Here is a 26,683-nt window from a genome sequence, read left to right as displayed (position 1 = left end):
CTTTGTGAACCTTAATGAATCTTTATGAACCACAAAACTGATCCCAAATGAATAAATCTTTGTGAACCTGAATGAATCTTTATGAACCACAAAACCGAACCAAAATGAATCCTAACACAGTCAAGCCACTGCAGCAGTCAAGAATACACCTGAAGAGGCAGCCCATCACTAAAATATGCACCTTCGTTCTCAGTGGCCCTACACAACTTTGGAACATACATCAAGCCACCATGAATGACTGTCCCAGGACCTATGCGAAGGTTGGAACAATAAATTTTACCATCTTGTTGGATACCAGCACCCATCTATCTTGAAACTAATTAGAACCATTCAAAAGGAAGAGGCTGCTGTAAGTGTAGTGATTGCTAAGGACTCAGTTGGAGAACCACCCAGGAAGAAAACAAAGAATGTATGTGTTGATTTGCAACAAAGACTAAAGAATTTATGCAAAGACTATATAGAAGGAAGGAAAAACATCGATCAAGTGTTACGAGGACTTGGTCACAACATTAGATTCTAGTTAAGATTTGGGTTTCTCAAGTTGTTATAAAAGTGTCCTCAATCAGTGTTTTCATGTCTGATTCGTGCGCCTGCACGAATTTTAATCATTGTACCTACACGAATTTTAAATTTACGCAATTTTATATTTATATCCAATAGACATTTGTTCAGTTGTGCCATTTTTTCCTGTTTTTCCACTTGTGCCATATTTACCTGGCCCATTTCTACCTGTGCCGTTTTTACCGTGCCTTCTCTTCCTGTGCCTTTTTACCAGTGCCATTAATACCGTTCACCGCCATTTTTCCCACCATCATTATTATTTTCACCCTCATTCCATTACTCCTTGCCCCTTAGCCTATAACCACTGATGGGGTAAAAGTAGTTAAGACGGAGTAGGGGAAGGGATATGAGAGGAAGGAGATGAACAAGAAGGGAAATGAGAGAGGAAGGAGATAAGAAGGAAGGAAATTGAACGAGGAAGAAGATTAGGAAGAAGGGAAATGAGAGAGGAAGATGATTAGAAGGAAGGCAAATGAGAGAGGGAGGAGATGAGAAGGAAGGGAAATGTGAAGGAATGGAGAAAAGTGGGAAAGAAGAGAAAAGGGAAGGTATATGAGACGAAAGGGAGACGAGAGGGAAGGGAGACGAGAGGGAAGGGATATGAGAGGGAAGGGATATGAGAGGGAAGGGAAACAGGAGGGAAGGGAGGCAAGAGGGAAGGAAGATGAGAGGGCAGGGAGGTATAAAGGAAGGGAAATGAGAGGGAGGGGAGATACAAGGGAAGGGAAATGAGAGGGGAAGGGAGTTATGAGGGAAGGGAAATGAGGGGTAAAGGAGATAAGAGGGAAGGAAAATGAGATGGAGGGGTAGTGAGGGGGAAGAGAGATGAGAGGAAAGGAAATGAGTGGGAAGAGGAAGGGAGAGAAGAGGATACGGGAGCAGAAGGGGACGGTTAAGAGTAAGCGAAGAAGGGAGGGGAGGGGAGGGAAATGAGAAGGAAATGCAAGGAAAGTGTGGTCTGTGCCTAAGTCCATGGATGTCTCATCTTATTCTTGCTACCACTAGACGATTTTATTCAGCTTAGGAGAGCGGCCTAGCAGTGAAGGGATTGATAAAGGCTGTATGTAACCCCTCCAGTAAAAAAAAAAAAAAAATCCAGTAAGCTGAAATAATCGTCTGAAGAAAATTATGAGAAACGCTAATTGTGGTGAAGGGAAAAAATTAACAGGAAGACGTATTCACTAATCATCGGTAAAGTACTCTGATAATTGGACAGCAAGGCACGTCTCTCTCTCTCTCTCTCTCTCTCTCTCTCTCTCTCTCTCTCCTGAGTATGTTTGTGGAGAAAGAAAAATATGTAAAGCAATACTAAAAGGCTTAAAAGAAATTTCATAACCGCAGAAAGTAGGTAAAATATTGAAACGAGTGATCAGAATAGAAAAAAATAACGCAATATCTTAAGCTGATGGTAATAAAACATATGCAATAACACAAACGGTAGATTAACAGTGAAACAAGTGATCATAATAAAACAAAACAATACCACGAGTCACTGTAATATAATAAGCAATTCAAGTGATCACAAACTGGGTAGTCCATGTATCTACCACCACCATAACAACAGGCAAGGAATATTGGGCATTTTACAATATCGATCATCTGTGGTTTCAGACTGTTTATACCGATGCTTTTCATTTACTGTATTTCATTTTATTTATTTATTTATTTATTCAATTGTAGTTTCATCGGACCGGTTTGAATCTCCATGAGGGGTACTGAAGGTGCTTCGAACATACACTACTACCTGAGATGCAATTTCCTCACCTTTAAATATTCTGGAGAACGGTTTCCTTGCCTCGGGCCATTGCACTTCATAAGGGGTTATATACATGGCTGCCTTACCGTACCTGTAAAAATAAATGAAAGATAATTTACTAAATTTCCTCCTCTCGTCGAACTATAGTTAGTTTGCTGACAGAACTGGCCTTGCATGAAATTCGACAAGACTTATTAGAGAAGTAGGAATGAGTCTCCTTGGATACTAGTCAAACCCACCCACCAATCTGACTACACTCGGCAATCAAATAAGCTGAAAGGGGTCAGGGATCTTTGTCAGACGAAAACAGATTTTAGGTAATGTGTCTTAGAGTAGTGTAACAAAACATTAACTTATTTAAAGTAAAGGAGGATGACGCGAAAGCACACACATCAATTACCTTCACATATTTCACCCATGGCATAAACTAGCCATTTATGGGGCGTTTGTGGTTAGCATGTTTGATCACCTGCGTCCCAGAGAAAGGATGTGACAAACGAAGGAAAGGAAGGAGAGAGAGAGAGAGAGAGAGAGAGAGAGAGAGAGAGAGAGAGAGAGAGACAGACAGACAGACAGACAGAGACAGAAAAGCGAAAAGGGGGTGCAAAAGAAGGCCAGCTTAAAGTGAGCAACACCAAAGGAATCACGGCAACAAGTTCGTCTCCACCTGTCTCTCTCGGCGACCCCCACTCTCCCGTGACCTTTGACCCCTGGGAGAAGGTCATATTATACCACCTCCCCCTACCCCTCCCCCTGGCTAGCCCTGGAACCTGAGCCTGAACCAACAATTTCGTCACTGTACACGGAGACGATATTGAGTTAGCGACGAACTAAATTTTTCAGCCAGGCAGAAAGAGAGGGTGGGAGACGGTGATGATGGCGGGAAAGGGAGAGAGAGAGAGAGAGAGAGAGAAAAAAAAAATTTTGATTGACTACAGAACACACACACACTAATAAAACTACCAACTTTAACGAAGCACTTATAGGGTAGGATACGACACTGGTACGTATTCCGTTCATCATCACTTTTTTTTTTTTTCATTCCTACTATTTCATGACGATTTTACTCAGCTTAGGACAGATTTTTCGAGTTGGAGAGGTTAGAAATAGCCTTCATTAATTCTGCAATACGCCAGGTCCTTCCCAAGCTAAATACAGTCGCTTGGGTCTGATTAAAATAAAAATACGTAATTGGAGTTTAAGGGCTGAAAATGATAGTGTTAGGAAGATAACCATGTATATAACACGAGGCGAATGAGAGAGAGAGAGAGAGAGAGAGAGAGAGAGAGAGAGAGAGAGAGAGAGAGAGAGAGAGAGTGTAAGGAAGGATGGATGTGGTGTGTCCTAGGAAGGGGGGTCGTTACTGAGTAAGGACAGACGTGACTGGGGTTCTTTTGTTAAGGCCGCCCATCACATGATGCAGCGTCTGGCAGTTGAGATATACAGGCAAATAGATTTATAAATGTATATACAGATAGATGGATAGATGGTTAGATAGATGGTTAGATAGACAGATACAGATTGACTGGCTGATTGACTGAATGATAAATCTAGCTGGAGATGGACAGATAGATAGACAGATAACCAAACAGACATATTGACAGATATAGCCAGACGGACTGAATGACTGGCTGATTCACTGTTTGATAGACAGACAGATACACAAGTAGACAGAAACCATGATACAGAAAGAGTACATGTACATTTTATAGCACACGTTTCATCCATCCATCACCCAGTCTTTTACTTCCCCATTAAAAGTGTAGGGGCCCGGGATTAAGTAACTCAGTCCACACATTTAAGGACTTTGCTGGATATATGGTTAGAGAGAGAGAGAGAGAGAGAGGCGTTCGTCGTCCGTGTGATCTGCGTCGCGCCATGAAACCGTGAGAGGGAGATTTAAAAAAAAAAAAAAAATGGCGTGGTGAGCAGGGGAATGTATGGGACGGAATGCTGGTGGGGGCTGGGGCTGGGAGGAGGGGATGGAGGAAGGTACACCCTGTAAGTAATTGTAGGATTAATGGCCTAATGAAGTGAAGGTTTATCTCAAAATATCCTCCAAGAATCACGCCTACTGGAAAGGGGAGGGAAGAAGTGAGTGTGGGGGTGTAAGAAATATGGGAGATGACCTGAGACTATGTTTAGGGAGAGGAGGGGCCATGGGAGCATACCCTGTGAAAATACTATAGGGTTAATGACCAGAGTGCAAAGTTTTCTCTAAGAATAATAACATTAACAACAAAAAATCTCGCGTTGACCTGTTTAGCCTTGTATCTAGTGACGCGGCAAATCTTCATCCCACTGTAATAATGTGTAGGGCAACGGCATTACGAAGCTGCATTATTCGCTTACAGGTTCAGATGGCTACTTTCCGGCCAGATAAAGAAGAAAAGTTAATTATGCCGGCGTATACCTGCTTAGCCAGGCATCCACTGCTGGAGTATTTGCCCTCGCCTTACTTTTTGGCCAGGCAACACAGTGCCCTGATTGCTACGTACGGCCGTATTCTGGGTGGCTGGAGATTTCGTAGCACCTCTTTTTGACCATTTATTCTGCACATTACGTACTCATTATTCTCTTATAGGTTAACTGTGCAGACTAGTTCGATATTATAAAAGATACACGTAAAATACAAGATAATGTTAAGCTGTCATTTGCAAAACAAATAGCCATGAAAGAGGTGCTGTAAAGCCTCCCATGCCACCTACTGTACAATACAACTGATAGTTTCGTTTTATTCGTATCCCTAATCCATTCACTAATATGTTGTATGTTCAAGTTACTGCCACCTCCAGGCAACTTTAATCTGTTTATGAAATATTTTAATTAAACCCTTCAAAATTACACACTATTCCGAAGCCCAATAAAATAGTGCTGAGATAACAAGAATAAACTAAACGAAATCATCTAATCTCTCCGGTGTAATTGGTCGTTCCCGTTCTAAATAATAATAATAATAATAATAATAATAATAATAATAATCTGGCAGTAGCAAGAATCAAACGGACTAATCGTTCTGGTGGAGATTAATGTAGGCTGTCCTAACCCCTTCAGTACCAGAAAGTGCTTTTCATTTAATTCTAGCTACCGCCGGAAAGAAAACGGGAGTCAAACAGGACAAAGAAAAAGGAAGATGCAGGATAAAAAGAAAGTATGAACCAGCACAACGGCATTAAGAAAACGGGAAACGATTTGAAACAGCATGAAACGGGATAAAACACAAAACAAACATGACGGGAAATGATGAGGTACAGAAAATGGGATGCAACACTGGCTAAAAGGAAAATATGAAGCAAAACTGAACAATAAAACAAGTAAGAGATTAAAGCGATATCGAAAAATAAGAACGGGAAGAAACAGGACACAGAAACGGAAAACGGTAAGAGAAAATGGAAAGAAATGTAGAAGAAAGAAAACGGGAAGAGACAAAAGAAAAAGACGGGAAGAGATAGCGAAGAGAAAATACGGAGACTCTGAAAGGGAAGAGACAGTATAAAGGAAATAGAAACAGTACAATGAGAACGGGAAGAGACGGTAAAAAGACGGGAAGCGATACAATAAAATAAAAAGAAGGACGAAATGGTTTAAAAAGTGGAAGACAATATAATGAAAACGGGAAAACCATCATAAAGAAAACAGGAAACAAAAAACGGGTAGAAAACGGGGATAGGGGGTAACTCGTTCATTATCGACGGGGGACAAAGGACGATGATTTCCTCTCGATTTCTTTACTTGCTGACGAAGGGGAAGTGTGGGCGGAGAGAGAGAGAGAGAGAGAGAGAGAGAGAGAGAGAGAGAGAGAGAGAGAGAGAGAGAGAGAGACAGACAGACAGACAGACAGACAGACAGACAGTCAGACAGACAGACAGAGCAATAACACATCACAAGGGCCAATAAAAACTCATCAAAAGAATCGCTGACAACCTAAAAATAATGACAGGAAAAAACAGAAGGGATAATAACAGAAGAGGCAGAAGGAAGGAGGAAGAGGGAAGGGAAGAAGGAGAAAGAGAGGGAAGGGAAGAAGGAGAAAGAGAGGGAAGGGAAGAAGGAGAAAGAGAGGGAAGAAAATGGGAAGAGAAGAGAGTGGTAAAGAGTGGAAGATGAGGGGGAAGAAAGGAGAAGGATAAGCAAGATGGGAGGAGAAAAATGGAGGTGAAAGGAGGTGGAAATGGAAACAGAGAAGAGGGAGGTCAAGGGTGGAGGTACACACGATGGGGAGGAGGAGGAGGAGGAGAAGGAAAATGGGAAGAGAGAAGAGGGAGGAAAACAGTGGGAAAAGAGCAGCGAAGAGTGAAGGAAGAAGAATGATATGGAGTAGGTGGAGGAAGAGTAGAAAAAGAGAGGAAGAGTAGAAAAAGAGAGGAAGAGCTAACAACAACATGAAGAGGAAGATCAGAAACGAAGGAAGAAAATGGGAAGTAAAAGGGTGAAGAAAATGGGGAAAAAGAAAAGGGGAGGAGGAAGAAAATGGGAACAGAGCAGGCAGTGGTAAAGAGTGGAAGAAGAGGGGGGAAGAGAGGTGCAATGAAATACGCATGAAACTTAAAGCGGAGAGTGGGAAGGAATGGGCGAGGAGAGAAAGAGAGGTCATGATTGGAGAGAGAGACAGACAGACAGACAGACAGACAGACAGACAGACAGACAGTCACAGACGTTCTCATGCTGAAGGGTTCAAGCATAACTTCAATATTCTTTTGTCCTCGTATGATGTCCCTATCTATGACACGGACATATTATGCGTAATTGATACAAAAGAGAATTTTGGCGGGTTAAATGCAGAAATACTCTTTCAAGGAAGAGATTCCAGGCAGCCTCCTAAAACAATGATAATAAAGACCTAACAGTATGATCAGCGAGTAACAGTGCTAAGTGCGTTATAATTTAGTATTAAACCGTGGGTAGAAAGTGGCATTTATACACTCAAATGAGATCTCACAACCTCTTTCCACAACTCTTAAGTACAGAACCCTACTTGTGAGATATCTGTAACATTCTCAAAGAGAACAATAAGTAACAGTTTCAGACGAGTGATGCAGGATTCAAACTTAAGTAGAATACTTATAACCACTCACTGACACACAATCCCCGTCTCCCTTTACCCATTTCTCTACACTCAAGTATCGAATTCCATTTTACCCGTATGAGATATCCCTAACAATTCCAGTAAGATCATTGCATAATGATGCTAACAGAGTGATATACATGTTCAGCAAATTTTGTGGGCAAGCAAAGTGACTACTGGACCACGGAAACAGAAAACTTAAGTCCAATCAGATCAATTTACGAAGAAAAATAAGGTGCCATCGTTTTACCCATGCAAACAACAGTGCATTAATTTTGTTCGTGTGATTTTTGCCTTGTTGATATCTTTTTGATTTTTACTCATTCCAGGATCGAAACACAAGCCCCAGCAACAATCACCTTGTAGTCCTTAGCAATAACCAAGTGCCTCCTCGTGCCCTGAGTTAAAAGGCGCACGTTCACATCCAGCGTTCGTTCACAACCAGCGTACGTTCAGATTCAGTAGGCTTTCAGATCCACCAGACTCAAATCCAGTGTACATTTAGATCCAGCATATATTCAGATCCAGAGTAAGTTCAGATCCAGCTTACGCTTAGGTCAAATGTATTTTTAGACTCAGCAGACCAGGCATACATTTTGATCCAACATACATTCAGAACTAGCGTACATACATACCTAGAGTACATTGTGTAAGTACAAGTGCCACAGTACAAGTGAAGTGTGAAGAATCATCACTGCTTTTGCAGTTGTGTTGTATTTTGAAAAGTCCTCCCGAAACGACACGACGAAAACAGAAATTCCACCAATAGAAGAACAGTCTTAACCAAAAACACAGAAAAGTCGGCCAAAAACGTATATTTTCTACGAAAAATTTTAAAACTTAACCGAGCAATTCTTGCGACGGTGAGCTAGAAAGAAAAGATAAACAGTAGAAAAGAAAAGTGTTCACTTGACACCCCAGACAGAAAAGAAAACGTAAATGATTACAAGAAAAGCAATATCACAAAGGACAGACTTGCATAACCCACAAAGCGAGCGAAGGTGTCTGCGAGGAACACAGAATATTGGCCTCATAGAAATGCACCCCTGACGACATAAAGGTAGTGAAAAGAAATCGAGTGTGAAAATACACCACGACCAGCTCTGCATGAACCCGCGAAACAGTCAAATGAGGGTCTCGTTGTCACACATTACCCGCTCGCATCGATAGCAGTAAACCCCCTAATTAACCAAGAACGGCGATCGTAACCGCAAACAAATAGGATAAGAAACCCGTCTTAATTCCCCCATTGCAAGACCGCAGCTGGAAAGCATTTAAAAGGAAAGGAAGGATTTCAAGATGGCGGGAGTTCTAGGCACCTTTATGAGACACTCCCGGGCCCGCTCGGAGCTGCTGAGGAAGAGAGACCAAATTCGGGCCGAAAGAGAAGTAAGTAGTATAATTTAAGGTAGTCTTTCTTTGTTTAAGGTTGTTTTTCTTTAACACGACAACATGAGTTTCCATCACATTTTTGCTATCTGGTGACAGTTTTACTAGGCTTAAGAGGACTTTCAATTTGAAGGGTTTAGACAATGCTTTCAGTAGCCCTGTCACTATGATAAGACACTCTGAAGCAAAACACTGTCTGATGGAAGCAAGAATAATGTAGAAAAAAGTCATCATTTTTCACTAGTTAATGAATACAATACGCCATAGCTTTACATTTTGTACTGCATGAGTCAGTTCACTAGGATCGTGTGTGTGTGTGTGTGTGTGTGTGTGTGTGTGTGTGTGTGTGTGTGTGTGTGTGTGTGTGTGTGTGTGTGTGTGTGTGTGTGTGTGTGTGTGTGTGTGTGTGTGTGTGTGTGTGTGTGTGTGTGTGTGTGTGTGTGTGTGTGTGTGTGTGTGTGTGTGTGTGTGTGTGTGTGTGTGTGTGTGTGTGTGTGTGTGTGTGTGTGTGTGTGTGTGTGTGTGTGTGTGTGTGTGTGTGTGTGTGTGTGTGTGTGTGTGTGTGTGTGTGTGTGTGTGTGTGTGTGTGTGTGTGTGTGTGTGTGTGTGTGTGTGTGTGTGTGTGTGTGTGTGTGTGTGTGTGTGTGTGTGTGTGTGTGTGTGTGTGTGTGTGTGTGTGTGTGTGTGTGTGTGTGTGTGTGTGTGTGTGTGTGTGTGTGTGTGTGTGTGTGTGTGTGTGTGTGTGTGTGTGTGTGTGTGTGTGTGTGTGTGTGTGTGTGTGTGTGTGTGTGTGTGTGTGTGTGTGTGTGTGTGTGTGTGTGTGTGTGTGTGTGTGTGTGTGTGTGTGTGTGTGTGTGTGTGTGTGTGTGTGTGTGTGTGTGTGTTTAACGTACAACGCAGTGTACCTCAGAGTGAGAGAAGCATCATTCCTCCAAAATCTCGTGACAGTGTTCCTTCGACCTGTTCTAAGCCCCCCAAATGGTAAGGTCCGGTATATAAAGCAGGATTTCTGGCTTGGGACGTGGGTCCCGATAACTCATTCAATTTCAGGTATCATCATCACCATCATCTTCAACCTAATCCTACTTCCCACTAGTGAATGAGGTGGGTAACAGTCGCACATTCAAGGCAGCAAAATTCTTCTAATATCGTCAAAACATTTCCAATCACGGGAAAGGTGATGGCGCAGTAGACATTATAAGGATATCATTATTATCATCATCCCCACCCTACCCCCCTTTCCTCCTATCACACGAGGTGGAATGGCTCCAGATACAGCAAAAGGAGAGTAGATCTGGAACACTATCAAACAGAGTGCCCAGTGAAACGGCCCACACATCCGTTCAATTATCATTTAACCCTTCCAGCTTCCCAGCATCACCTCACTACCACCATAACACCAGATCCGGTTGTAGTATCCCAAGTGTGTCACAGAGGCTGGGTATTAGTGGTCAATGGCTGGAGTGGATCAAGCCACTGTTGAAGTGACACAGGTGGACTACTTGACCTAGGGATAGTCTTCTTGGCCTGCGTTATGAATCATGTGCAAAATACATAATGGCACATACAAAAACGAATATATATATATATCAAGGTTCACCAATCATGTTTAGCGAGAAATTTGAACCTTTAATAATTCAAGCAACACACCGTCGATTTTATTCAGTTGTTTTATTCATAGCAATATACACATAAGACTAAATATTTTTCGCAGTGTTTCAAGGCGAGGTGCGGGGTATGGGGGAGGGAAGAGGGCTGAATGGGAAATGAAAGAGATGGTGCTATGAAGAACACTTGACAGGAGTAACAGTACGAACAAAAGAAAACCGGGACAAGACTCTCTCTCTCTCTCTCTCTCTCTCTCTCTCTCTCAGTACGAACAAACGAAAGCCTGGACATGTTATTCTCTCTCTCTCTCTCTCTGTCTCTCTCTCTCTTATTAGACTGCACTTTCATTTCCAACCACTTCTCGCTCACTACCACATCTTTAACATGCAACACGCCTCACCTCTCTCTCTCTCTCTCTCTCTCTCTCATAGAGCACAGTATTGGGAGAAATGATGTAAGAAGGATTTATTGCGTCCCGTCCTATCATCTCTCTCTTCCTTTCTCCATTTTCTGATCTTCCTCTCCCTCATCTCCACTTCTCTTTCTCTTTCGTCTTCCCCTTCGTCTATTCATTCACAACCGTATATCTTTTTCCTTGTCCTCTTCCCTTTTCCTATCTACTTCCTCTGCCTTCCAATTTTCCCTCCCTCTTTCTCTATTTGTATTTCTTCAGAGCACTCTCTCCATTTTGTCTTCCTCCCTTCTCCCCTTTCTTGCCCCACTTCCTCTTCTTTCCTCTTTCCTCTTCCTCTTTCTCCTCCCCCGCCTCGCCTCCATTTTCCTTTCCTCCACTTCGCCTTCTTCCTTTACCTCTTCCTTTCCCTTCTTTCCCCTACTTCTTACTCCTCCTCCTCTCGTTTCCTCTTCTTTATTGTCTTCTTTCTACACCCTCCATTTCTCCCCTTTCCTTTTTTTTCCCCTTTTCCCTTCCTTCCTCCTCGTCTTTCTCCCACTCTTTTCCCCTCTTATCTTCCCCCGCTCCCTTCCCCTTTCCTCTCTCCTCTCCCTGTTCCTTGCCCTCTCCTCCCTCTTCCCTCCCCTTTCCTTTCCTCTCTTCTTTCCCCTTCTCTTTGCTCACCGTCTTTCTCTCTTTCTCTGTCTTACTCCTTTTCCTTCGATTCACCGTGTCAGTCCAGTGGCGTCTTTTTTATAATCAATTCTTGCTGGCTCCAGACGATATGATTCAGCTCAGGAGAGATATATGGAATGGGAAAGGTTGACCGTCCTTTAACCCTTTCACTACGGGGGTAAAATCTCTACAAAGACTTTCTCCCTCACAAATACAGCCACTCCAACAACACAGAGATCCACATGCACTTCTCACACTACCTCCATAAGTCTTCCAAGCCTACCCATGCGTTTAGTGCTGGGCTGGGGCGGCTCATTTCTCATTTGACAGAAAGTGGTGTTCTTCGGTCCCACTGATCACTGACCTTAATGACCTATAAAACACGCGTGTGCAAACTGGCCGCTACAGTTCATACATACGCACGTACATAAATACATGTCCACCAACGTATACACACATATACATACGCACAAATACAAGTCCACCTAGCTACATACATACATATATACATACACAAATAAAAGACCACCTACATACATATATACATACATACATACACAAATACAAGTCCACCTACATACATAAGCAAATAAAAGTCCACATCCATACATACATCCATACATACATATACATACACACAAATACAAGTCCACCTATATACATACATACATACATACACACATATATACACAAATACAAGTCCACCTACATACATACATGCATGCACAAATACAAGTCCACCTACATACATATACATATACAAACATACATACATACATACATACATACACAAATACAAGTCCACCTACATACATATACATACAAACATCTTTACGTACACACACACACACACACATACATGTCCACCAACATACATATACATACATACATACATACATACATACACATACAACAAGGTATCTTCTCCCGAAGCTGAAAAAAAAAAAAAAGTCTGGCAGCATCAAGAACAAAACAAAACTAACGTACTCGTGCTGAAGAGGTTAATATCACTCTTCCAGTCATTTTACAAACCTCTTTTCTTTATTACACTCCCTCACGCCTTTCTCAGCATCTCTCATCCATTTCTCAACCTTTCATCTCTTTCTTTCATTTTTTATCCACTTCGGGGTTACCATTCATCATCATCATCATCTTCATTAGGTTTCATCTTTCTCCTGCTTTCTTTCTCATCTATTATTTATTTTTAACTTTCTTCATTAATTTATTTCGTTCTTTGTTCGTTTTATCTCCTTTCCTTATAATCAATTCTCATTTCCTTCATTCTGACGTTCCTGGTCTTAATAAACTTCTTTGTTTTCCTTTTTTCTCATTTTCTTCTTTCTTCATGCATTCATTTTTTTCATTCCTTACTGACTCTCTCCTTCCTCCTTCTCCTCTCTCTCTCTCTCTCTCTCTCTCTCTCTCTCTCTCTCCAATTCCCTGCACACACCCTTGGCCTTCGCGTCCTCTGAACTCCTATCGTTCTCTTTCGTTTTTACTTTTAATCTTTCCTTTAATTCCATTCTATAATTTTTAACTTTTCCTCTTTCTCCTCTCCTCCCTTCCCACCTTTCCTCCTTCCCTTCCCTTCTTTTTTCTTTAGCTCATCTTTTCTATTTTCCTCCTTCCATCCCCTCTTTTCTCCCTTTTCATACTTTGTTTACTTCATTCCTTCCCTTCTTTCTTCCTCTTCCCCTTTCCTCTTTCCCTTCCTTTTCCCTTTTTTTCTTTTCTTTTCCTCTTATACTGCATTTCTTTCTTCCTTTCCTCTTTCCTTCCCTCCTTTATTCTTTTCGTCCCTCCCTTCCTACTTCTCTTCCTCCATTCTCTCCTCCTTACCTTATTTTCACTTTGTCCTTTCCTTCTTCCATCCTTCTCATTTTTCCTCTTTCTCTTCTCTTCTTTTCTTTTTCTCCTTTTCTCTTCCCGTTCTTTCTTCTTCCTTCTTTTCACACCCCCTTCCTCCCCTATTTCCCTCTTTCTTTCCTTCCCTCCTCCCTTCTTTTTATCCTCCTCTCATTTCCTTCCCATTTAAGTAAGCGTAAACTACAAGGGGATTTCAGTTAAGTATACAATTTTTTTCAAAGGGCACGATAATATGACAGTTGAAAAATACTCCACGCCAGACCGATCGAATTATACAACATGCAGTGGTTCTAAAACTACTGGTAACTTTTTCTGTCAAACGAAATTGAGCATTTCTTGTACACTAGATCTGTAAACATAAACAAAATGCCTTACGGTGTGGATTTGTATGTGACTTCTGTACCTTATGTTACGTACCTTATGTCGACGATGTTACTTTTCCTTTCAGACTACGATGGCGCAGAATATTATTACCATTCACACTTGCCTATGATATTTGCACGCCTATCTTATAATGATACGTGAGAAGTGCTTTTCATTGTTTCCTACCGGGTTCTGCTAGGGGTACATGTTGGTATAGTTAAGAATCACACTCACAGATGGCGTTGGCACTATGTAAGTATATTTAAGAGTCTCAGCCCAAGATGGCGTTAGCATTATGTTGATATAGTTAGGAATTTCGCTCCCCAGATGGCAGGAGTACAGTGTTGTTCAGGAAATGGTTAATGTTGTGAGTTTGAGGCTGGTTTTATGGTGCATTTAATGAAGGGAAATAATTCACTCTGATGAACTGTGCACTGAGGATTTGGAGAGAGAGAGAGAGAGAGACAGACAGACAGACAGACAGACAGACAGACGTGGGGGGAGATAAAGAAAGAGAAAGAAATGATGGAAGAGAGAAAGAAGAAAAAGAGGAGGAAGGAAAGGAAGAGTAAAGGGAGCAACCAGGGAAGAGATGAGGGGACGGGAGGGGAGGACAGAGCGGAGGAAAGGACAGAGGGGAGGGGAGGCAAACAGAGCTGGGTGTAATAGACCGGGAGGGAAGGGAAGAAGGGGTGATGGTGGAGGGGAGAATGGAGGCGGAGGGATGGGGAGGAGAGATGGAGAGCGGGGAGGGGACAGGGTAGAGGCAGGAGTAGGGAGGGGGAGGGGGGGAAGGAAGAGGCGACACCAAGGGTAATAGCTTAGCGGACCGTGGCCTCATCACGGCCATAACGAGAGAGAGAGAGAGAGAGAGAGAGAGAGAGAGAGAGAGAGAGAGAGAGAGAGAGCCGTCTGCCTTCCTCAAGCCAGACCATTCATTCCCCGAGACTCGCGAGACAATGCCACTCTCTCTCTCTCTCTCTCTCTGGTCCTGGCTTCAAACTCCTGTAATTCCTGATTTGTTGTAATTATTGAGTAAGCCTCTGTGAATAAGCCTGGACTACCTAGAAAGTAAAGTAAAGCCAGTGTGGTATCTCTCTCTCTCTCTCTCTCTCTCTCACCCTCCGGTCTTTTGTCATGTGAATATAATGTATCTTCCCTCTCACTTTGGTCTCGCCTCGAGTAACATGTGTAACGAGAGAGAGAGAGAGAGAGAGAGAGAGAGAGAGAGAGAGAGAGAGAGAGACAGACAGACAGACAGACAGACAGACAGAGAGGCCTCTTTCCCTCCCCCTTGGTTCTCATATCCTTCCTTCATCCCTTCTTCTGTCTTCATTTTCCCTCCTCTCTCAGTCCTTCTCTCCTCCATCCCTTGCAGTAAGACATTTAAATGAAGACGGTATACATGCATTTATATGAATTACTGCAGCACCCATGTACGTATGTAGGTAATTTTATGTGTTAGTGGCTATGCATGTATTTATGTAAGTACTTTATGTAAACATACACTTGCATAGTTATGTAGGTTAGTGTATATATCTATATCTACCTATCTATCTATCTATCTATCTCTCTCTCTCTATATATATACGTATACCGTATGTATATACCGTATACACTCGAGTATATAGATATACAGTATATATATATATATATATATATATATATATATATATATATATATATATATATACCGTATTTACTCGTGTATATAGATAGATAGATAGACAGATAGACAGACATAGATATCTTCTGCAGTTTAGTGTTTATCTTTTTTCATACTAATTTCTGCTTTTCTTATGAAGTTTCCTTCAGGATTTGAAATCGCACAAGATGTGGCATGTCGCCATTTTCCAGCATGGCGAAGTGCCGGAGGGAGGGGAAAAGAGCTTTGTGTTGTACTATGCATGTGTAATACTTCTCTAACTAGGGTAAATGTATTGCTATTTAAATCAACATCGGTCGCCTCGGTAGGACTGTAAAGTTTGTATGATCAGTATGTATATGTAACTCTCTCTCTCAAATCATAAGAGAGAGAGAGAGAGAGAGAGAGAGAGAGAGAATGAATTCCGTCCTAAGGTGAAAATGGAAGAAGAAAGACTAAACAGACACAACCCAGGAAAACATATCTGCACGCTCGGGCTCGCATTACTTACTGTCAGCCGGGTAAAACAGTCTGATGTCACATGAATAAAAATTTTGAGTTGTTCGGACCATGAAAGGGTTAAAGTTCGTTCGCCTTAACCTTGCGGAGATTTTTCGTCCTTTTGAAGCTTTAACAAGAAAGCACTCAGACAGCGCCTCAGTCAATTCTACTGCCATTAAAAAGGAAGATCAGGATCCGATGCCGTGGATATAGGATGCGGATCCTGATCCGCCCGAAAATTTAAACATTTCTTTCTTGGCCCATGGCCCATCTTTCCACAAAATTTCATTAAAATTCACTGAGAACTTTTGGAGATATTGTGCGGGATGATCCGGATCCGGAACCGCCCCAAAATTTAATCATTTCTTCCTTGGCCCATGGCCCACCCTTGCATAAAATTTCATCAAAATCCGTTCATAACTTTTGAGTACAGTTGCTAACTGACAAACAAACAAACCAAAGCCGGCTAAAACATAACCTCCTTGGCGGAAGTAACAATTTCCTGTAGCTCGATGGCAGTATAAAACATTACCGCGGCTCTACAGCATTTCCGGAGCACTTCGTGAATAGCACCATATTTGAGTATTAATCTTTTACTACAAATCAGCAATCAAGATGGAGAGATGGCAAACTTAGGCCAAGTTAAAATAAACAGAGTACAGTTATTGCTGATGTGGCACCAGGTTCATTCGGACCCCAACTCAGTGGACTACAGGTTAAAGGGGACATTTTCCTCCAGTCTACCATCTATCTTTCGGGGAATGTGAAGGGAACTGAGGGACGTTTGTATAACCAGGCAGCGGAGCCACCTGGATCAGTGCTACTAAGGGAAGGCGTCCCTCTCCAGCACCAATGTGTATAGTAAGTGTACTGTGCAAAGGGAAGAGTTGTTCATGAATGGCGATGGGAGCTTTCAAAAGTGAAGACCGGTAGCAGGGTGCAATAAATAAAGAGACAGATGGACAGACAGATAGCCTAGATAGCCTGACTGACAGACAAACAAACAGGGCGCGATGTCAGGTAACAGACAACTAGATAAATAAATTGACCGATAGATAGCTGGAATGACAGACAGAGAAGCAAACTGGGTGCGATTTGTAATGCAAATGATAAATAGACAGACAGATAGATAGCTTAACTGACAGACAGATAGGCAGCCCAGAACAATTTCAGGAGACAGACAGACAGATAAACAGATCGATAAACAAAATGCTATTCCAGGAAAAGATACCTTGAATGACATACAAACAGACAGACAAGCCAATCAAGAAAAACTACTGAAAGAACCGAGAAAGGAAATTACGGAGAACGTCAGAAAGCGAAAAAAATAAAATAAAATAAAATAAAACGAAAAGAAGCAGATGAGTAAACGCGAGAGGAGAGGGATCAAGAGAAGAGAGACCTGAAAGACTGAAAAGGTGAGATTCTCTCTCTCCTTTTTCGCTCTATTATATATTCACTACAATTCTTTCGTGCCTAAGAGAGAGAGAGAGAGAGAGAGAGAGAAGGGGCGGGGGGCAGGCAGGGATCAGACGTAAGACAGTACTGGCGCCATGGTGAGGAATAATAGAGGAGGAGGAGCAAGGGTGGGGGTTGGAGGTAAGGGGTAGAGAAGGGAAGGGGGGAGGGAGAGGGAGGAGAGAAAGGGGTGGGTGGGAGGGAAAGAGGGAAAATGAAGAAAGGATGAGCGACAGAGGAGAGTGGGAATGAAGAAAACTGGGAGAGGGAGGGAGAAAGGGACACTCACCCTCACCCACACCCACACCCACACCCACCCACACACACAATCTAGAGGAACAGAATCTGGTAGAGGAGACTGAAGGGCCTGTCTCCAGCCGTTATCACAGGCCTCCTAATTGTCTCAGCACAGATGATTTGGGGGGCATTTATTTTAGGGTCTATTATTTTAAGAGCTATTATTTTAGGGGTAGTATGTTTAGGGACTATTGTTGTAGGGGACAGTGTTTTAGAGGTTCACTACATAATCTCTCAATTTAAAGGCTATTATTCGACAAGTTATTTTAGGGTGGCTATTAATTTAGGTACTATTATTGGAAAGGCTATTATACTGTTGAATATTTTATCGGCTATTACCTAGGCACTACTATTTTACGATCTGCTTTAGTGGTTATTATTTCCAGTGATATTTTAGGCGTTATTATTTAATGGCTATTATTTGGGGATCTGTTTTTAAACCCAACAGTACGATGATGTCTTTTTGGCTATTTCCAAACGATTTTACTCAGCATAGGGAGACTTTTCGAACTCGAAGGGCTCCATACTGCTTCAATAACCTCTTCCAGGTCAAGATGTCTTTCCTAATCTTAACCCTCTCAAGAAGTCTGACCCGCGCACCACTACTCCCCCACCCCGGTTTTGGCCAAGCCAGATATTTCCCCTGCGCTGAAAGTACAGTTTATACTTTTGGTTACAGAACTGGCCCTAATACAGATACCAATTATTCTTCTGCTGCGTTGAAAAGCCAAAAGGTGTAGTTTTCTTTTGTTCTCGGCCTGCAAATTTGTAAACTTATAAATTTATGTAGAAATAAGCGTGTGAATACTATATTGCGTTCATTCACTTTTTTGAGGAAGTAAAATATCATTACATTAAATAGAATCCCTCTTCTGTTTGAAACCAAAGTAATATAAACAAATTATGCGGTTTTTGTGTAATTTAGTGTACAGAGCACAGGAAAATTTGCTGTAGTACTATCATCTGGTCCCAATCAAAGCGAGATTTATTGTAATATATTAGTCACAAAAAGTAAAAGATTGTTATTTGCAACTTGGACCAGCGAGACACACGTTTACAGTTAGGCACACCATTACCAGACATACGAGCCTATAATGCGTATGAAAGCAGATCATATACCTTTTCTTGTTTTGTTTTTTTTCTTCATCCAGTGGTTCATTCGCGTATAGATGCGTATGAAAACCGCGAGGGGGGTAAGCAGATCATATTCATCAAACGCGTCTGAAAACTGAGAGAGGGTTAATAAAATCGTCTGGTAGCAGCAAAAATGACAAATGTGTATTAGACGTACTCGGGGTGAAGTGATTAACATTTCCAGTATGCTGGCATCTTATTTCACTTTTCTTTCGTCATTACCGGACAAGTTTATTTAGCTTAAGAGGATACTTTAATAATGAATGGACAAATGAAAGCTGTGTGTAACTCCTCCAGTTCCAAAAGTGTCTCCGTACCTAAATAAAAACGTCTGCACACAAGTGCATTCAGTACCGCCATGCAATACAAAGTCCCCTGCCGGATGATAACCATACATAAGTAATTGGCCTTGGGATAGATGACTGGTTGTTGCGCGCGTCACACCGTCATGGTATGGGGAACAATTGTGTACAGTTGAATTAAAATATTTCCACGCATGTAGAAGTTACAGAGCGGACACGAATGTTGGTATGGCTGTTAATTATGACAGCAACCGACCTTGTTTGAGACCCAAGTGTGACTTTGACCTTGGAAGTAGATTGTTGGTTATTCCGCGCGAGACAGTCATGGTATGGGGAACAACTGTGTGAAGTTATATCGAAATCTGTCCAAGTATATGGAATTTACAGAGAGGGTACAAAACTGTAGACGGACAGCACCCGACCTTGTTTGAGCCCCAAGTGTGACCTTGACCTAGGGAGCAGATGGCTGGTTGTTGCGCGTGGCACAGCCTCACGGTATGGGGAATAATTGTGTGAAGTTATATCAAACTCTGTCCGTGCATGTGGAAGTTACGGAGTGGACACGAAATTGCAGACGGACTGGCGTACTGACGGAACCGCGCAAACCTATAGTTCCACCGGTTTCACCAGTAAGGGACTAATATAGGAACGAAATGTACAAAACTGTCACGTTAATGAAAAGGCTAAGGGACTTCATTTTCAGGGGCACTGCTCGCTCCCTTCTACCCTGACAATTTTTAAGGATTCATAAAAGGGTATCTATTATAAGGAATTTGTCTAAACGTTTTTTTGGATAATACTATACTGTTTTATTCACCACAATCAGCAAGAAACATGGGGAACATATACCAACCAGGGAACCAGGAAGCCTTGAAAAATAAAAATTACGGTTATATGAGGAGCATGAAAATTCGAATGCCTTTATAACGTGATTGCTCTAACGTCACCGTACTGAAAAAAATCAAGGGATCTGTTTTAGGGATCTACTTCCTCCCTCCTCCCTAGATGGTTTTTAGGGGATTTCCATTAAGGGTCTGGCAGTGTAGTGGTTTGAACGCCTCAGCTGGAGACGGTCTTTCATATGTTTGATTTCCATGAGGTAACAAGGCTTTTCTGTCACGTAATCAGGGTAATTTGGCTGGTCATCTACCCTTGAATGTACAGCAATATGGTTCGGTTGCCTAGGATCGGGCCCGTACACATCGAAGGGGGTAGTATGGGGATGGGCCGTGTGTGTGTGTGTGTGTGTGTGTGTGTGTGTGTGTGTGTGTGTGTGTGTGTGTGTGTGTGTGTGTGTGTGTGTGTGTGTGTGTGTGTGTGTGTGTGTGTGTGTGTGTGTGTGTGTGTGTGTGTGTGTGTGTGTGTGTGTGTGTGTGTGTGTGTGTGTGTGTGCATGAATTTTAGGGAGTATGTGGCTAGGATAGAAAAAAAAAAAGAAAAATCACAAAAAAAAAAGCAAGGGAAAACTCAAGCAAAGTAACTTTCCTCCACACGTAAAAAATTCAAAGCCCACGATAAGACCAGCACTAAACACCCCAACTTAAGGCCGCCGTAAACAAAGCCCTAAACAGGCGTAAGGAGCCTTAATTCGGCAGCCGCGGCGAGATAAGGGAGAGGAAATTGAAGGAAGGTGTCGTGATGGGGGAGACTGAGGACGTTGTGGTGAAAAATAACGAGTTCTAATTTCCTGAGTGTTATCTCGAAGTACCTGGTAAACTGCTTTCTCTCTCTCTCGCTCTCTCTCTCTCTCTCACACACACACACACAAATATGTAAATTCCTGGTACTGTATATTTTCATGCATTCACGTTCTTTCTCTTTCTCTCTCTCTCTCTCTCTCTCTCTCTCTCTCTCTCTCTCTCTCTCTCTCTCACACACACACACACACACACACACACACACACAAATATGTAAATTACCTGGTACTGTATATTTTCATGCATTCACGTTCTCTCTCTCTCTCTCTCTCTCTCTCTCTCCAAATTTCAGGAATACAGTCTAGAATCACCGACATAAAGGAATCAGTGATTCACTCTTTCAGTCGTTGTTTTACATTCTTGCTCCTGTTTATTCTCCTTTTCACTTTCTTCAGACTCTTCCCCTTGATTATTCCACTATCAACTCGTACTTCAAAATCTTTCACTTAATTGATTCTGTTCTCACTCTTTTCTAACTCTTCTTTTGATTATTCAATTATTTGCTCTTTCTTTAAATGCTTCCTCTTGTTAAGTTGGTTTCACCCCTTCTTCAGACGCTTTCATTTAAGTATGATAATACTCAAACTTATTCAAACTCTGCCGAATTAGTATTCCGTAATCTCGATGGTAAAAATTCATTAATGGACTACAATATCGTCACCTTCATTTAAAAAAAAAAAAATGCCTGTCATTTTTTCTATTTTCGGGAAATCGAAAAAAAAAAAAAAAAAAAAAAAACTCATTTTCTTAATTTTCATATTAATTTAATATTTATCTACTCACACCCCAGACCACTCACACCCAATACCTGACAAAGGCAGCTATGCCAATAGGTGCGCCACGTGATGAAGAATTGATTTAGGCAAAAATCCAGAAATCGCCGAAAAATGACTTAGGCAGTTTTTTTTTTATTTTTTTTTTTATGAGGGAGACGATATATTACGGTGAAATAGGCAAGCTAAACTGCTAAAGAAGTGATGCTAGGTGAGCCTCCTATGTCCACGATTAAATGGACTCGGCACCAATACAGTAGTGGATGTGTAACGCTCTGCACTCACCCCACTCACCAGGTATCGTTGAAGGCAGTGCTTTGGTCTGCAGTGTCTACCAGGTGTATTGCCTTTGGCTGCAATGAAAGGGATAACAAGAGGTCTTATCCTTTCATCACACTGCAACAGCAAGATTCACGTAGATTTCGAAAAAGAATAATATGTCTCATATCTGGTTATCTTAGACGTATCTTAACAGTTCAAAAGAGCAACATGTATGTCCATCCCTCCTCCTCCCTCTATAGCTCCCCCAGCCCCACTCCCTTCATCCCCTCACTCCGCCCTTTCCTCTATCCCTTCCCCTCCCTTCACGTCACTCCTCCATCCATCCATCCCCCCTCCACTCCCCCTCTCCCTCCCCCTTCTTCTCCACCTCCTCTACTCACTGGCCCCACCCTTCCCCCTCCTCTATGCCTCCACTCACCTCCTTGACATCAAACATCACACAAGGAGCAACTACGTTTTTACAATCCGCTCTGAAAAAAGGAAAAAGAACAAAGAAAAAGGAACAGTTCATACATTTCATTGCCGACTTCTCGAAGCTGTCATGTAAAATCCGGCTCTCCAGTACGACGACGTGTTTAATTCTTGCTACAGTCCAACGATTTCATCAATTTGGGAAACACCACTCGTACTGATGGCATTAATCAAATCTATGGCGCTGATGAAGAACACCTTCCCGTGATGGCATCGATGCAACAGGGTGGCTCTGCTGCTGCCTGATTATAAACATCTCTAAGTTCCTTTCCTATCCTCTGCAGGGAATATGGTGAACTGCAGGAGAAGGGGGCTTTAGCCGAAGTCAGCCGGAATTACATTCAGAGGAGCCTGGGGATACAACTATTAAAGATATATCTAATATACTGTGTTCGAAATTTCTCCCCTAAACTGAATATAACCGTCTGGAGACACAGAATAAAATATAATGACGTCCCGGGGCTGAATGTGTAAATATTTAAATAAAACTCCTACGTCTAAGCCTCGGAGACTGCCCGGAGGCACTCGTGAGGTAACTAGTGTCAACAGCTCTCTGGTCTACCACCCCCCACCTCCCCCCTCTCTCGTTAGCAAACCCCCCATTATCCCTCCCCCTTCTCATGCTCACCTCCCCCTCTCCTCAACATCCCCACCTCAGGTACCCTCCTTTTCCCTCCTCCCTCTCCCCAACTACCCACTACCTCTCCTCGCCCTCATGTCAACGTCCTCCTTCCTCAGTTACCCCCCTCCTGCCAACTTTCACCCTTCCCCACACTCCCCTCCCATAACTCCCACTCTCTTTTCACCCCTCCTCCCTTCTCTCGCCCCCCCTTTCGACATCCTCTCTCCTTCTCCCTACTTTCCTTTTCCACTCACTCCCCCTCCTACTCTCTTTTCTCCTTTCAACTCACCCACCCCTTCGCCCATCCCGTCATCTCCTCCTTTCCAGCTAACTCACTCCCTTTCCCTCCCTTTCCTCAACTCTCTCTCTCCCGCCCCTTCCCCCTCACAATAAGGGTATTTGATAGTCTTGCAGTCTCTTGACACTGATCTCCCTCTCACCTTTCCCCACCCTACCCCTCCCCTCTACCCCTCCTTACCCCACCTGTCCTCTAACTCATCCTACCCCACGCCTCCCCTCTACCTTCACCCCATCCCTCCCCCACCCTCCCAACCCCGCCCCACCACACACACTGCAGCTTTCGCATTTCAGTGTTTTGAATTTCATTGTTTCGTTTTCAGTTTTTCCATTTCAATACTTCGTTTTTCATTTCTGGATTTCACATTCTTTCATTTATTTTTTTCAGCTTCTAACACTTTAATTTTTTCCTTTTTTTTTTTTTTTTTTTTTTTTTTTTTTTTTTTTTAGCACTTCACAAACATTTTGTATTTGGTGCAAGTTCTCCGATTGTTTATGTAAATTTCATCACTGACTTAGTTTCCTACGCTGATTCCATTATTTGTCATTATTGTTTATATATTTATTATTCTTATTCTTATTCTATCGGAAGTAATAGTAATAGTAGTAGTAGTCGTAGTAGGAGTAGTAGTAGTAGTATTTGTCATTATTAACTAACCTAACCTATCTATCTGTCTATAGCCCGACGCCCTAATCCCGCAAAGGGTGGCCGCAGACAAAACGCCTCCAAGTCGCTCTGTCACCCACCATTTGACTACCCTCCCTCCAACTCACTCCCCCCTCCCGCATATACCTCTCAACTCCATCCCTCCACCTCATCCTCGGTCTACCCCTCCCTCTCCCTCCATCCACCTCACCTACATACACCCTCTTAGTCAGTCTTTCATTCTCCATTCTAACTTAAAAAACAATTTCTCCCAAAAAGGAAATTCGAATTTGGAATCAGATTAAAAAACTGTATTAGCGACGAAATTTACATATGAATCGAAGAACGTGCACCAACCACAAAGAATCCCACTTCACTGCTCAGCACTTAATTTTTTCTCCTCTCAATACTTCTCATTACAATTTTCGGTCTTCCGTTTTTCGCCTCTATATTTCGCAACCCGACAACATCATCATCATCGTACTCTAACGACCGTATCAACAATAATAACAATACTGGTAAAACAAAGTATGAATACTGCTGAGTGGTGAAAGAAGGGAGCCAAATTACGAGTGTGTGCAACTTACATTTTTCTGCAACAAAATAATGAAAGCCACTCATGAAGACAGATTTCCCTAACAAACAAGTAAGGATGTATAAGCTTTTGTACTTTGCATAATCACAACAGGATCCATGACGACAATATTATCCTGCATGCATAATATTTCATCACAGTTTCTTCACCGAGGCATATTTGTAATACACACGTAATGATGTATAATGCTTTTGGGTTGTATACGGTCATTAAAATTTTCATGGCAACAGTAATTTCAAACAGTCAAATATGGATTTCTATTGTTTCTGTGTAATCTTTAAATTTTGATAGAAAAACAAAAAACTGCGACTGAATTCAGTGCAAGGCAAAATATACTGTACAGACCACCACATTCACTCGAGGTGTGTGTGTGTGTGTGTGTGTGTGTGTGTGTGTGTGTGTGTGTGTGTGTGTGTGTGTGTGTGTGTGTGTGTGTGTGTGTGTGTGTGTGTGTGTGTGTGTGTGTGTGTGTGTGTGTGTGTGTGTGTGTGTGTGTGTGTGTGTGTGTGTGTGTGCGTGCGCGCGCGCGCAGAATACATTTTCAAAATGAGGGCAAGTAAGCTAAAATCTTTCAAGATATGGTCCAGAAGTCTGACATTACGGACACGCACGCACGCACGCACGCACGCACACACACACACACACACACACACACACACACACACAGAGGCAAGCTTAGTGTGCACGCAAACATCCTTTAACTTTGCCGCAACCATCAGTAGTGCCTGCCTCTCTTGTAAGCTGCGGCAACAACAATGAGAACAACAACAAAATCATCACCATGGAAAACAAAAACAATAACCAAGAAAATCAACGACTACTACTACAATATAACAGCAGCAAAAACATCGAAGACAATTACAGCGACAAAGACACAAACAAACAAACAGCAAAAACATCGAAGACAATTACAACAAAGAAACAAACAAACAGGGACACTCCGACCTTGGCCAAGGTACTTAGACAGAGTCGGGGATCAGAGTTAAGTCGGGGATGAAGTAGGGGAGAAGGGGGTGAGAAGGAGGGGGAGGGGGTAGTGGAGGAGAGGGGGTAGTGTGAATGAGGGCGAGGGGTGATGGAGGGGGAGAGGGGATAGTGTGAAGAAGGAGGTGGGGGAGGAGGAGGATGGACTGAAGGAGGGGGATGGAGTGGAGGAGGGGGAGAGGGGATGGAGTGGAGGAGGGGGGAGAGGGGGTGGTGTGAAGGAGGGAGGGAGTGATGCAGGGGGAGAGGATGATGGAGGGGGAGAGAGGGTGGTGTGTAGGAGGGGAAGGGGTGAAGGAGAGGGGGGAGTGAAGGAGGGAGAGAGTGGATGGTGTGAAGGTGGGAGGGTGTGAAAGGGGGAGAGGAAGTGAAGGAATGGGAAAGAATGAAGGAGGGGAAGAGGGGGTGGTGTGAAAGAGTGGGAGGGGATGAAATAGGGTTGAAGGAGAGATGAGGACGGAGAGGGAGTGAAGGATGAGGAAGAGGAGGAAATGGAGGATGGGAAGGAGTACAAAGTAAAACAAACAGCAACAGACCTGTTGGCCTCTTCGTGACTGTTTGGTATAGGGAAGGTTTAACTAACAAAACTATTCTATCAGCTAAAGACAAAGATAGCAAAGCACGAAAGCGGAGGATGGAATGGAGGAGGGGGACGGGGGTGAGGGATTGGGGAGGAAGGGGACAGGGGTGAAAAAGGCGGAGGGGGTGAAGGTGTGGAGAGGAGGACTGGGGTAAACTGAAGGATGGGGTGAGGAGTGTAAGAGAGGGAAGGAGTTTTTTTTTTTTTTTTTTTTTTTATGTGTCCGACTTCTGGGCATAGGCTTCACAGCCTGCTATCAAGGCCCAGTAGTCCTCCTACATACCATACACCTCTCTACATGTCACCATGGGGTGAATGCGGAGGGACAGGGATTGAAGGGGGAGGAAGAGAGATATGAAGGAGACGTGAAGAAGGAAGGAAGACGACACGGAGTGAAGGCGGCGTTGAGAAGAGGGAAGGAGAAACAAAGAAGAGTAAGAGAGGGTAGGAGGAGGTAAAAAAGGGAGTGCTGGAGGGAAGGAAATGAAGGCGGTAGGAAGAGAGGTACTGTAGGCTATGTAGGAGGGGTGAGGAAGGACGAGAGAGAGAGAGAGAGAGAGAGAGAGAGAGAGAGAGAGAGACTATTAAAGCATTCTTAGTTGAAATGGGTAAATCGAATAACGAGACTACCCTTGACCCCTCGATCCTCAGAATGTCATATATTTAATACCTGCTGCCTTCACACGACTGTATTCTGTTTAGAGGAGACTTCAAACTGCAAA

General features: G+C 42.8%; 1 protein-coding gene across 1 annotated transcript in view; it reads left to right on the top strand.

Annotated features, from left to right (window-relative positions):
* Positions 1-8,253: 8,253 nt before the first annotated feature.
* LOC145392381 (neo-calmodulin-like) overlaps positions 8,254-26,683 on the top strand; it is a 144,637-nt gene continuing 126,207 nt past the window's right edge. Inside the window, exon 1 of the mRNA XM_080266783.1 lies at positions 8,254-8,771. Coding sequence (XP_080122909.1) covers positions 8,682-8,771 — 90 coding nt within the window. The 5' untranslated portion in view covers positions 8,254-8,681. The remainder of the gene's footprint in view (positions 8,772-26,683) is intronic.

This window comes from Coenobita brevimanus, chromosome 22 (genome assembly GCF_032717465.1).
Source record: "Coenobita brevimanus isolate Jiangsu-jjx chromosome 22, ASM3271746v2, whole genome shotgun sequence".
In the NCBI taxonomy this organism is placed as follows: domain Eukaryota; kingdom Metazoa; phylum Arthropoda; class Malacostraca; order Decapoda; family Coenobitidae; genus Coenobita; species Coenobita brevimanus.
This window is presented reverse-complemented; position numbering and strand designations above follow the sequence as displayed.